This window comes from Lathamus discolor, chromosome 9 (assembly GCF_037157495.1).
Source record: "Lathamus discolor isolate bLatDis1 chromosome 9, bLatDis1.hap1, whole genome shotgun sequence".
NCBI classification, from domain to species: domain Eukaryota; kingdom Metazoa; phylum Chordata; class Aves; order Psittaciformes; family Psittacidae; genus Lathamus; species Lathamus discolor.
Genome location: NC_088892.1, coordinates 13,625,302 through 13,639,194, shown reverse-complemented (window position 1 = coordinate 13,639,194; position 13,893 = coordinate 13,625,302). Strand labels below are relative to the sequence as shown.

The window sequence follows — 13,893 nt, the reverse complement described above, 5'->3', positions numbered from 1 at the left end:
CTGCATTATGAAACCACAGGTGACTAGAAAAAGAGGCTACAGGAAATTACTTGCAGGCTGAATTCGGTGTGACGGTAAATGCCTCCTCTCAGCTGAGAGTGGCTTAAACTTCTACCATTTATTTTGTTCCATCTGGATCACACTTATATTTAGGGATGAGGAAAAGATTTGTTCTTAATGAGAGCCTACACTCCTGCCCACACTTCCTGGGGAGAGTAGTGTTCAGTCTTCCAATGGTGCAGTCTTATGGCTGAGTATTAAAAATACGCTTGATATTTCTCCTTCCCATTCTGCCTGAGGTTCTATCTCATGCCTTTGTGGACCCTGCCCACCCATCTGTTCTTCACCTGGGCCATGGTGCTGTTGCTGCAGATCAAACACTGCCATGAGATACTCCAGCGCTGGGTTTGTGTTTTTGATGAAGGCAATTTGGGAGAGGTTGTATTATCACAAGATCTGCATGCCTGCCAGTCTCCCTTTCTTCTGCTTTAGCTGTTTATTTGTGAACTATTGAGCCTTGGAGCTGCATCCTCACAAGGCAAAACTAGAACCTCCTGGGGAACTCGAGCACCTTCCTGATGAACTTGTCGTTTGGAGGCACGGTGCTCAGGAATTAATAAAGCATCTTATTTGGTGAACATCTTGGCAGGAAGAGTCAGACTGATACACAAAATATGGCTAAGGGAAAACATATTTGTACATCACGAGTAAGTATGGTTAATGGTTGGAGTGTATTTGGAGCCTCTTTGGGGGAAAAAGCCCTCATCAGGAAAGCAGTAATGAGGCAAGTAATCATACTCTGGCAGGCTACTGTAGGAAATGCAGTCCTTGGGGATGTTTTCCTGACTTAAAATACCAGTGCCTTTAGCAGAAGAAGGAAAACCAGTATGTCTGTCCTCATAAACAGGCTTTCAAGATATGTGAAAACATGATTCTGAAAGAGTAAGTTTAAATTACACCCTATAAACTATTGCCTTTTGGCTGTAGTATTTCTTGGAAACCAGTGATGTTCCTGAAAGGCCAGTGGAGAATTTTCTGTGTTTGACACTAAAATACATTTGCTCCAGAAAGCAAAATATGTTACTGGGGAGTTGCAGGAGGGGAACTTCCCAGTACACACAAATATACAGGGCTAGCACTGACTCTCCCTGTTACATGATGCCATTTCTGAGGTTGAGCCTCTGTGTATGGTTTGCTACTACTGCTGTGCATGTTTGGAACACGGAGTGCCTTGGCATGCATAGATAGAACTTTGTGCAGTGGCCAGCTGAAAGTTTCTGCCTGCCCCTCCAGAAGCAAACATCCATGCTGGGTGTGGAGCACGGCTGGAGCTCAGCTCTTCTGCTCCCTATGGTAGAAAGGGGACTCCTGGCTGGCGGATGGGGTTAGTGGTGTTGGGCACAGGAAGGAGCAGGCTGTGGGAGCAGCTTCTCATGAAGTCCTTTGGGTGGCTGTGCAAGAGCAGCCTGTGCCCCCAAGCAGGCAGTTTGGGTACAGCTGTTCCCAAACTCCTGTGCAGGCTCCCTTCTGATGGGGCTGCATGGTTTATTCCTGTTTGGTTCCTTGCTTTGGAAGATACACTATAAAACTTGGATACCAGCACTCAGAGCTGGGGACCTGCTGCTTTACATGGCCTGGCCTCCAGCCTGTGCAGCTTCCTTCAGCAATCCCCAATTTTTCTGGTGCTAATGGCCATTTTATAGATTTGGACAGACTTCTGTTTGCAGTCTGAGATTTTAATCTTTGCAACAATATAGGAGATATCACTGCATTTGATAGCTTGAAGACTGTATTCTCTGCTGTTCCAGTGCAACAGCACTTGATCTTTGCAGAGACAGAGTGTTTGGGTTGTTCAATTCCTAGATGTAGGTACAGTTTTCCTAACTGTTTTTAGCTAGATTCTGTAATTGCAGCTGTGAATGTGAATTACATGTGAGTTATAATTCACATTATAGGCGGAGGTATCATTAATACTTTCCTTTGCACAGGGGTTTCTTTTTGTTTTCAGTGAGAGACTTGAGTGTCTATGTAATTTCTCAAGAAACAGCTGTTTTGCTGCCCCTATTTCAGCAGCTGTGTTTGGTTTTGCACAGTTTAATGTTTTTCTGACAGGGCTATCTTCTAATGTGCCCCAAATGAAACATGCTATTTGTGCTGCCTGGATTAGTTTTGGAGAAGAGGGAAGCACAGTGACACAATTTACAGTGGATGTGCAAATCTCTGCTTGAACTGTGCAGTTGATTCTACTTGGGAGGTCTTAAGTGTTTATACAGATAAGTGTATTTTGCTTGAACGTAACACAACTGTTTCATTGTGTTTCAGGGTGAAGGCTGTCGTACTGTCCCGCTTTCTGGGCACGTAGGATTTGACAGTTTGCCTGACCAGCTGGTTAATAAGTCAGTTAATCATGGGTTTTGTTTCAACATCCTGTGTGTGGGTGAGTATTTCCATTTTGGGAGGTTCTCTTGCTGGAAAGGGCTTCTCTGCAGCTGGATGTAGCTTGTAGGTGACAGTTAACAAGGTAGCTTGGATTTAAATTTCCCCAACTGTACTGTTTTCAGTAACAAGATTTACTGGTGCCCTGGGAAATCCCTGTTGGGGTTATGCAGTATGGCTTTCTACCAGGCGGGGAACCATAGAAATAAAATACCTGAAATCCCACGCTTTGATTATGATCTTTATTTTCCTAGTATGTTGGAATTTCATGTTTTTAAAAGAAAATAGGTACTCATGCCAGAGACTTTTGTTCAGAGGTTTTGTTTGGTTGGGTGTGGGGTTATTGTTGTAATTATTTTAACAAAATACCAGTCATGGTCCTCTTCAATCACTAAAAGCTTTTTTTTTTTTTTCCCTCCCCTTTCTGTGCATACTTGAATTAAAATAATGTCTGCCCAAGCCTTAGCTGGTCAGATGATTATCTAGGCTGCCATGTGGTCTGGGTCTCAGCTGTGGCCTGGCACTGTAGTAGGACTTGGTGTCTGTCCCTGCAGCTTCTGCCTGTCTCGCAGGTCTTCCCCAGAGTTAGGTTCCCAAATGGTCCCTCCTCAGAGACACTTCTAGGGGATAAAAGTAAAATCTTGAGTGGCTTTGATTCAGCAGTTTGGTTGGGTAAATAAGAAAATTGATAGTAGGGAATCAATTGTGTGACAGGACAATTAGTCTGGTTTACTGGTGATGGTGCCTTGCATCCTGGTGCAGGAAGATACTGTGTGGCTATGGCTGCTCAGGGTAGGCCCTGTCTGCAGATGCTCCCAGTTGTGCCTGGCATGACAGAGGGGAGAGCTGCAGCTGTGGACACCTCCTGGGGACTCAGCTGGTGAGCAGCTCTGCACCCACACAGAGGTTGTCTGTACCGTCTGAGACAGATCCAGCTCATGGTATGGACCTGGTGTTTGTCCAGGACAGGGTTAAGTCTGAGACAAGAGGAGTAGCGTGAGGAGGGGGGAGCTGAGCCCTGTTAAATGGAGCTGAGAAGAAAACTTTCCCTGACAATGGCATTCCTGTGAGATGATAAACTTTGCTGACAAGTGGAGGTCACTGTCAGGCTGAGTTGCTGAGTGCTTTCCACAGTACATGAATGTGATATGACCTAGTGAAACTCTCATCCTAAAGACTGAAGCCTTGAAGTATTTCCTTTTGCATTTATTGAGCTGTTGTGTTGGGGTTTTTTTTTCTGCAAGTTATAGGTGTAGCAGTGGATGCCTCCTGTGATGTATATTCACTTTGATGTGTGGAGAGGAACTGAATGCCTCTGCTTTCCTCTTTGCAGAATGGAAATGGAATGCATTGATTGCTTGTTGATGTGAATAACAGGGACTCACCAAGATCAATGCACATCAGTTATTAATGTCAGTCTTTTATGAATAGTAATAGCGCAGACATGGTCAACCTTGAAATAAAGAAACTTTATAGAAAAATTTAATAAGATTCATTGGGGAAAGATACACAAATCTTGATTCGAGGAGGTCAGGCTTTAAAATGACTTGTAAGAGTTGTCTGGTGCCTCTGTTAACTTGTGGTAACAAAGTTGAACTCTTAAACAACCTAAAGAAATAAACCAAAAACTCCCAGAATCCATCTGTCATTTATTCCTTTGGGTCTCACTTGTACAGCAGGAGTTTGGGTGAAAATGGGAAGAACAGGGAGCAAATGAGGATTGGAGCCTACAGAACAAGTAGATGAATAATAAGGCCACTAAGCATGGTAGAAAGGCACTTTATTGCCCCCTATTTTTCAGCTGTGTGTGGCATCTCTTGGGGGGAAAAAACACAGTGACAGTTTTGCACTGGGTCTGAGCCACTGATTCCTCCAGCTCCTGGTGGAAGAGCCAAAGAAAGCTTCAGAAACGACTCCTAGCAGCACGTCCAGAGGGGAGCAATTTTTAGCTCTTCTCATGCTAAAAGCTGGTTCCCCTTTGAGACTAGAGCCAAAGATAGAATAAATGAGCAAACCTTTCATAAGAAGTGAGGGGTTATGGATGTTTTCTTTGAAATTTTATTCCTCAGCACAACCATTTTCTTCCGAAAGCTTCCATGATAAAATGTTCAGTGCAAAGGCTGGAGAAGCATTTAATGTCTGAGACCTTCTGTGCTGACTGTATTTCTCAGTGAGATGGGGGAAAGAAAGAGGAAGAAAAGGTTGACATGTTTTTTAATGTAAGCTCTTTCAGTTTTGGCCAGGGTAGGTTGTAGTTGCATTATACTGGTAATACCATTATAAGCAGGAATTTCTCCTTCCTCTCTTGGGGCATTTGCCGGGGGATTTCTAACCAGCCTATTCAGTGCAATGAGAAATGGCTGTTTTGAGGCAGCTCTTTCTTTTCCCGTGAGCTGTACCACAACTGCTTGAGGTCCCTCACTCCAAATGAGTGAGCCTTCTCCCCTTGGTGTGTGAGAGCTCTCACTGCCTGGGGAAGGGAGGGATGAGCACAGGTTCCCTCACCCAGCTCTCCTGTGTCTTCCTTCACATCTGCTCTCCAGCAGGCAGCTTTCCATGAGGTGGTGAGCTGTACAGCCTTGAAGTTGCCCAGTGGTTGGTGTTTTGGTCACTGGTGCAGCCAGCTGAGAATAGAACAGGGTTTCTCCAACAAAAAAGCCATTGGACTCCTTAGCCCTCGCTGCTGGTCTCCTGCAGTGGACAGTGGTGTCTAGGAGCCCAGTAGTCCTCTGAGGTGCTTCAGCATCTTTTGTGAGCCCATGTTGCTTCTCTTGCCCCTGCAGCACAGCCTTTGCCTTCTGATGGGTGAATCACAGAGTGTCTTTGCATGCCTGTTGGATGGAAAAGAATCGTTTTTTCCTGTCAGTGAGAGATGGCCTTATCGGGCCAAGCTGCCTCAGGTCTTGTCTCAATCAACCTGCTAGACTGGATTACCTCCCATTTCTTCACATGAAAGGGCTGTGCATGCGTACACATTTCCTTTAAGATTGAATTATTTGATATCTGGAGCTACAGTTGTTAATCTCATGGAAGATCGGTATTGCTGTCGTGTGAAAGGGCACTCTCGTGAAAGCTGCCTCATGCCTTTGAACAGGGAAGTGCTCCAAGGGCTCCTCTGTCCTCATACAGAATTGACTGAGGATGATATGACTGGGGCCTCTTAAATCCTGAGTGATGTAGAGTAGGGGACAGCGAGCAGTTGTTTGTTTTTGCACTTAACATGTCCTGGGGGAAAGCAAATTAAATCAGCAGGCACAAAAAAGGCAGCACAACTTTTGTGGTTATAATTTAGCTTACTGCTGCGGGGTGCTTAGGGTGCCGAAATTTCTGTGGAAGCAAGAAGCCATGAAAGTGCATTCAGCTCAAAGATAGCTGTTTTGGTTTGGGAAGCTGGGAACTTCCCAGAGGAAGAAGCATTTGCTGTTTGCACAGCTGCTTCTGTTCCTCCACCTTAGCTACTGGCCAATGTCAGAGATGGGTAAGGGAGCTCCTCACCTTCAGTAGCTGAATGGAAGAGAGGGTCCCTCGTCCCAGCTGTGTTTTTCCAAATGATGTCACTGCTCAGTCAATGAGGGATTTCATGAACTGCTTCTGTAGAGCACTGAAGATGCCATGTGCATGTGCACTGGAGCAGGGAGTGTGTCTCTGGAGACTCAGAGGAGGTGTGGGGAGCCCAGCGCAGTGTCTCTAGCCTGGCAGATTCTTGGGTGTTAACAGTGGTTGGTGCCTCCTAGGCACTGGTGTGGAGTTCATGTGTGTCCATAGCCTCACTGGTGTGGTGTCTCTTGCCACTTTTTTAGCATGCCTCTGAAAATCATGAGCCTTAACTGCAAAAATCCATCTCACGATGAAAGGCTCTGACAGCTTTTCAGTAGCTGTCAGAGCATCCTGGTGCTGACCTCTAACTAAAGGTCACTCTCCCTGCCCTGTCCTCCTCACAGCGCTTTGTCAGCCCTGCTGCAGGAGAGCAGACCATTGCTGAGTTGCATAATCCCCAAGTACAGTTTTGAGATCTAATCACATGTGTGCTATAAGCCTGACACCAGGAAATAATCTCCCTGCCAGGCATGCCTCTCACTTGGTTTGCATACACCACTGCCTTTTCCACGGTGATTCTGCCTCCCTTAATCCCCATTCATCATTTCTGCTTTTTGGAGAAGATTTCGGCGCTGTCAACTAGAACACTCACAGACTGCTTGTCCTTTTCATCAAACCATCTGTTCCATCTGGACTTCTGTCCATGCAAGAAGCAGTTGGCACCATTTGTATCTTCCAGCCAGCAGAAAGTTGCCTCTGTGTAAGGCAGAAACTCCAAGGACATTCAGAAACCCTCCCTTCTGTTGTTCTGCCCTTCAGTTAGCACTGCTCCCTAGTTCTGGTCATACTCAACACAGTGAAGCACTTTATTGACATCTTCAATCTCTTACCATCTCATGTTGCTCTGTCAGTGTTAACGTCGTCTGTCTTGTAGCTGAGGCAGTTATTCCTCTCTCCTCCGGTCTTCCTCTTCCCTGGCAGGCTTTAATCGTTCCATGCTGTGTCAGTGGGGTCACACAGTGTGGAGATGGGTGTATCTGCTGGCTTAATGTCATTTCTGGTGTGCAGGCTCCATGTTTGAGATGCCATGTTAGTGGCTGGGTGTTTTGTGTTTCAAGCATGAAGTTGTAGGGGTTTGGGTAGGCAGCTCCCACCTATGGCAAAATACCTTCCCCGTCCACAAGGAAAACCCCAAGTGTGTGAATTCCGAGTTGCTGTTGCTGATCCTGTGTAGCTGGCATGAGATGGAATATAAAAGCATGCTCTGTCTTAAAAATTTGCCTGTATCTCTTACACACTTCTCCTGCCCCCCCCCCCCACAGTTAAAGTCACTCATGCTAGAAACAACACATTAGATTGATTTAACATAAGCAACGATTAGCAGGGTCAGGATGCATTTAAACAATAGCCTTGGCCTCATATGAACCCCTTTCGCTGAAAAGGAGGGAGGCAGAAACAAGAGGTGTTTTACAGGGTGTTTTGTCTGCCCGGAAGCCAGTGTGACTTACACACAACCGTGTGTACCCTCTGCTGAGAGCAGCTCCCTGTCCTGATCACCAGTGCTGCTCTCCTGTCCTGCAGCCCTGGGTACAGGCTGCTGGATCTGAGCCTGCTGCGGGGCCCACCAGGCTGTGAGGTGGAGAACTTGGGGCAGCAGCCCAAGAGGAGGTTTTTCAGGCCAGTGGGAGGGTGAAGCTCCTGCACCTCAGGACTGAAGCTCCCCTGTCCTGAGATGCCCCATCGGGGTTCCTGGCATTCCCAGGCAAGCAGCCAGCTCCGTGCTCTGTCCCACCCATCCCTTGGCAGGGCTTGTGGAAATGCTGTAGCCCTCTCAGCCTATTTAGATTTTGGCCTTTTTTTTCACACTGCTTTTTCCTGGCATCCCTGAGAAGGGCCTGGCAGGTCATGCAGGCTGGCTGCTGTTAACCCTCAACATCTCAGTTCAGACTGGGGCAGTGCTTTGTGACCTGCTCCCTGTTTGGGGCACTTGGTACCCGAAAAGCCCAGAGCATGAGATTCCAAGTCAACAAAGAGTTTGACGTGATCAGACATAAGTCTTCTGGGTAGTCCAGCTCATTCTTCCAGTGACAGAGATAACCTCGTGCTTTGCTGGGTCCCTTGTCCTGGTGCTCTGCGTTTGTGGTGGTGTAAAATTGGCTGATGCATTGACGTAGCACAAGGGATTGCAGTGATTCCGGCTCCTGGTGCTGACTCTGTCTTCTTTTTTGCAAACAAGATCGGTGCAAAGAGCGACTGGGCTTGTGCCTGTTCTGGCTGTAACTGGCATTATTTGGTGGTGGAGCATAGCTCAAGGTGTACATTGACTTTCAAATGTTAGTGGATCTTGCTGCCTCTAGAAAGATACCTGATGTATGATCATGGCAATCAGAGACTGCTCAGTTCCCAGACCAGAGGATGTTTTCCCTGCCCTGTCTGTCCTGTACTACAGCCTTGAGTGAGAAAAGTCTCTTCTGGGGCCAAGAGAGAGGAATTTGCCTCCTTGCACGAGTGAGGCTTTGAGATTTGGACAGGGGAGGATGGGGGGGAGTTTCACCTTGTTGAATTGGGCATTTCATGCAAGTTTGGATCTGTTGCAGAGCTCTAAACCTACAAAAATAAGAAGCTCTTTTCTTCTGAGCAAAGCAGGAAAATGATGAAGTTGTCTTGGTTGGGAGCTGAGGGCTTGGGAGGGAGGGGAGGGCTGCTTCAGCCAGACGCAGGCTCCTTATGGTCCTGTAGTGGGCTGGAGCAGCAGCCTTCACTTGCTTATCCTGAAGTTCCAGCAAAAGCCAGCTGTGCTGCTCAGAAACCCCTGTTTTCCCCAAACACAGCACCCCTCCCAGGGCAGCAGGCCAGGCTGCTCACAAAGTCAGATCCTTGGAGCACGGAAAGCTGGCCCCGATGTCAGAGCGTGGTAAGGGAGGCTGCCCTGTGGAATGAGTGCACGGAGGGTTGTGTTTTATTCTTCCTGGGATGTATCTAAAACAAATTTAAGACTGGGATTTGTCTTTTCCTTACAGACAAGAAAATAGTTCCCTGTTGATAGATGGAATCCAAATAACAGCTCAGTGCTGCAGAGCTTTTGGAAGCAGACTTTGGAGTGTTATATGGCATGTAGCTTTTAAAGTATGGAAACCAGATAGTACAGAAAATGTCCCCTCCCAGCCTAGAAGGCTGATCTCCCATTCAATCTGCTGTGTGTACAGGAAAAATTGCCCAACTTGCTGGAGGACTAGAACCAGTTCTCATTGCTTCTGCACAGGAGGAGGCTATTTCAGTGGCTGCTTGTTAGAGACATTGATCTGGAGCATCTTTATTTGGAAATGGCAATAAGCCCTACTTTTTAATGAAAACAGCATCTTCAGTAGTGGATTGTGGGTTTATGCAGGATCTGAACGATGCTTTCCCCTTTGCCTTTTCACCGCTCCCTTTTCATCTCTATTTTCTAATGATATTAATGGCCATTAGACTGTGAAATGTAATTTGCCTGGAATACAGACCTCCCATTGTACACAGCTTTCTGTTTGCCAGACGATCCTTTTGGAGCATGAGATCTGCTTTCAGCTGCTACAGTTTTACCCCTGTTAATGTTTGGAAGCTGAAAGGCTGGGCCATGTTAATATTCAACAGAACATTTCAATGTTCTTTTTCTCAAATAGGGGAAACTGGCCTTGGCAAGTCCACCCTCATGGACACACTTTTCAACACCAAGTTTGAAGGTGACCCAGCTTCTCACTCACAGCCTGGGGTCCAGCTGAAATCCAGTACCTATGACCTGCAGGAGAGCAATGTCAACCTCAAACTGACTATTGTGAGCACAGTGGGCTTTGGTGATCAGATCAATAAAGAGGACAGGTGAGTGAAAGGAGAGAGAGGCTGTATTGTGACCTGATTTTCTCATGCAGGGTTTCTCCCTATGCCCTAGTTGGGTCAGACTGCGCAGTAAAGTTTTTCTCCTTCCTTCTCATGGATTGTCCTTGTCATCTCTTTGGGATGGGACACGTAGAAGATCGGGCAGAGGCTGTGGTGTGTCAGCAGTGTTCCAACTATTAAAGCATCTTTTCTCATGCTGTCAGATCAATATCTGCCCTGCTGACAGCCTTCTGCTCAAATTCATCTGGTGGGAAGAGTGGAGAGTTCGAGGGCATCTGTGCTTGTTTCCTTGTGCTATGCTGACCACAAGCTGGCAAGCAAACCACTTGGCTTAACAGCCACTTCTGGGAGGGCTCTTACATGTTGCCAGAGGAAGCATGATAAATGTGCACTGATACCTTGGGGAAGTATCTCTGGCAGCTCATGACCCAGCGTGGCTAGAGCGTGGTGGTTAAAGGGTGTGTGGATGGGATTTGCTTTGTTGTGGGTCTGTTACATCTTATCTTTAGTTCTAAGATGCACTGATGGCCTTTACATTGTGAATCTGACAGGCTCTGTATTTCTGATGGCCTTGCACCCTTGCATTTCAAAGCGTGAGAGTCCATGGTGTGTCTCCTGTCCTCTGCTAAATTTCCAGTACTGTGTTTTGTCAAACTGGCTGCTAGCATCTGCTGTAGGACCACATCTCCTTGTCAGTAGTGCAGCTTTAAAATTCCTTACTGGTGGGGAGGAAGGGAGATTGAGACAATTGGTCTTGGGAAGTGAAATCTAACAAGTAGCTTGTTTCTTGAAAGCAATCAGTGGAGCACTGCCTCTTTACCTCTTCGACTTCGTGAGATGTATAAGTCTTGTCTTTTTTCCTTTCATCAAAGCTATAAGCCCATTGTTGAATTCATCGATGCTCAGTTTGAAGCCTACTTGCAAGAAGAACTGAAGATAAGAAGGGTCTTGCACAACTACCATGACACCCGGATACATGCTTGCTTGTACTTCATTGCTCCAACAGGCCACTCACTGAAATCCCTGGACTTGGTAACAATGAAGAAGCTTGACAGCAAGGTAGGCTTGTTTAACTCTTACTGGGCAGGTTAACCACGTGCTGCTTTGCCAGAGCACATCTCTGCTCCTTGAATAGCCCTTAGACCAGTGGACATGACTGGGTTGGCAGATAAAGCCTGTATGTTTATGGAGCACTTTTAAGTTTTTGTAAGTTGTATTGCAGACTTGGAAAAGCAACCTGGAGCAAAGCTGAGGACTTCTTACCGCTCTGTTCTTTTCTAGGTGAACATCATTCCCATCATTGCCAAATCCGATGCCATTTCCAAGAGTGAGCTGACCAAATTTAAAATTAAAATCACAAGTGAACTGGTTAGTAACGGGGTTCAGATCTACCAGTTCCCAACAGATGATGAATCAGTGGCGGAGATAAATGGGACAATGAATGTAAGTGACATAGTGCTTCCTCTTCTCCCAGAACAGCACTGTTGCTGTGGGGGTTGGTGGCCCATATTGGGGTGCTTCTGAAATCCACTTTCCCTCTTGTTTTATGTCTTAAAACGAGAGGATTGCACAGGCATCCAATCCTTGGAGCGTCAGCCTAGACTATCAGAGCCTTCTGGTAGGCTATTGCTTCTCCGGTGGGCTTTTCTAGTCAGAACCCCCACCCCTCCCCCAGTCTTTTAACCCCTTCCTTGTCCTAATGTGTATCTATTGAGGCACATGTAGGAAATCAGACAGATAGTGAGGCTGTGCAGGGCAAGGACAGTCTTTGTTCTCCTAGGCTGATGTTTCCTGAAAAGCCGTGCTTCCAGGGGTCTCCTCTTGCCTGTGGCTGTTCCTTGCCACAGGGACCACTGATAATCCTTCTTGACCACATGTGCAGAAGTGTTTGTGGCCAGTGCTGTTGCTAGTGTGTGGTCTGTCTTGAAGGCAGGAGGAACTACAGCTGTAGAAATAAGGTGACAAATTATTCCTTTCAGAGCTGGCTAGGGGAGTTTCCCCCATGTTGTAGTGTGGAGGCTGTTCAGTTCAGACAGCTTTGTTTCCTTCCCGTCCAGTGTTTTGTATCCCCCTGCCCTTTGCGATGAGACAGCCTTCTGCTGAAAATCAGCTTCTTCAACCTGAAAGACCACTTTCCTTTTTCTGCTGCTTGCCCTCTCCTGCAAAGCAGGCTCAGCTCTGTGCTGGCCTGTGTCCCTCCAGGTGCTGGTGTGTCAGCTTGATCGCAGAGGTAGCTCAGCATGGGATGTGACCCAGAAGGCTGCATTGCATAGAGCCTATGCATGGCCCCATCAGACTGACCACCAGCCCCACTTACTCTACGTGTCCTATGCGAGAGCTGGGAGGCCGAGAAATGAAGGCTGAAGAACCCATCTTTGGGAGTGCTTGCAGGCAGTTTTGCAGTATTTAAGGTTTGACTGTATGAGCCACACTCCAGAAGCAGGAAACATCATCTCTGAAATCCCTTGCTTGTACCAGCTGTTATAAACTTGACCAAGTTTTCAGATAACCCGTGGAATTAAAACTTCATTACCTGCTCCTGAGAGCAGTCCAGGGTCACTGATCTTTCATATAGTTGGTGGTATCCATATCCTGTGGCCCTTTTAATTGGCCAGAGATCAGCTTGCTTTAAAAGATCGTAGCCAACAAATGTCACTGCACAAAACTCAGCAGAAGAGGTGGGTGCAGGGAGTTGGCAACTTTATTTTTAAGTGCTGAAGCCTTGCACTTGACTTCTTTGCAGTTTGGCAGGATGCAGTATGCTTCCCAGGAGCAAGCGGAGGTGGGGAGAGATCTCACTTACTGCACAACAGATATGCAGCAAAGTATGATGGCAGTGTCTGGGGGTTTGCTTGGCAGCCTGAGATTGGGGAATGAGTGTAAGGTGTGGTCTTCTGAGCCTGGAGAGGTGTTGGGAGTGTTTCTGTTCTGACTGCTGAGCTTGCACTGGGTGAGTGTCTTAGCGTGTGATCCCTGGATTTGGCCTCCTTTGTCCCCTGGCTTTGCAGCCACCTAGCAGTGGCTGCACATAGCATCAACATCAGGAGGATTTGTAAATCCATTGGCATTTCTTTGGGTTTCTCAGAACCAGTTTTGAGTGCTGTGGGATTTGAGAGGGGGGTGCTAAGGGTGATCCCAACACAGCTGCAGGAAGCATGAGGTTTTATTGAGTTTTAGTGTGGGGCAGGCTTAGCACAGCCCCAGGGAATGCAGCGTCCTTCCCAGCTCAGCCTGCAGCAGACCTTTGGGCATACATGGACGTGGAGGCTGACCCCGTGCAGGGTTGTGTTCAGTCCTTCCTTGCCACAGCTGAAGGAAGTGGGAGGAAAGAGCTCTTACTCTGGGGATGAAGGACAGATCTCATGATCCAATAGAATGATGTGTCTTGTGCTCCAGTGTGAGCTGAGGGAGTGGTGAGGGGATAAAATCAAGAAGGCTCCAAGACCTCTTTTATTGCTTCTGTGCTTGTGCAGATGTTCTCCTCAGCTACGGCAAGCCCTTGGGACAGCATCGCAGTCAGAGCCGCGCAGCATGTTGTTTGAGCTGTCGTTCTGACGCTAGTCTTGCACTGGCTCATCTCACCTGAGACCCCGTGGCTGGGAGGATCAGCCAGGTAGAGGATATAGAGTGGTAGCACTAACAAGGTTTCCAAAAAGACCCTCCCTTCTCCCTCCTTCCTCCTTGTCTTGGGCTAGTGGTCAGTGACTAGACTCCCTGAGGTTAGCGTGTGCATAATGACTGTCTTGCTCAGTGGCTGTGCTAATCTCTGTGTGCTGGCAAGGCACCCAGAGTTGAGAGAGACTGACGTGGGTATCATTAAATGTGTTCCAGGCCCACTTGCCTTTTGCAGTGATCGGGAGCACGGAGGAGCTGAAAATAGGAAACAAAATGATGAAAGCTCGTCAGTACCCCTGGGGCACTGTGCAAGGTGAGTTGAGCCCTTGGATTTTCATGGCATGAATGGTGACACTTCTGCCAGGAGGCAGTGGGCTCTCATAAGAGGAACAAGGCTCTGCTGGACTTTAATGTTTCTCTAGGAATTATCAT

General features: G+C 47.2%; 1 protein-coding gene across 7 annotated transcripts in view; it reads left to right on the top strand.

Annotated features, from left to right (window-relative positions):
- Window positions 1-13,893, top strand: part of SEPTIN6 (septin 6) — a 28,967-nt gene that overhangs the window by 6,031 nt on the left and 9,043 nt on the right. For all 7 annotated transcript variants that reach the window (XM_065690131.1, XM_065690130.1, XM_065690127.1 and 4 more), the window contains exons 2-6: window positions 2,323-2,437; window positions 9,633-9,828; window positions 10,719-10,905; window positions 11,128-11,289; window positions 13,678-13,774. In XM_065690131.1, the coding sequence (XP_065546203.1) occupies window positions 9,662-9,828; window positions 10,719-10,905; window positions 11,128-11,289; window positions 13,678-13,774 (613 nt within the window). In that variant the 5' untranslated portion in view covers window positions 2,323-2,437; window positions 9,633-9,661. The remainder of the gene's footprint in view (window positions 1-2,322; window positions 2,438-9,632; window positions 9,829-10,718; window positions 10,906-11,127; window positions 11,290-13,677; window positions 13,775-13,893) is intronic.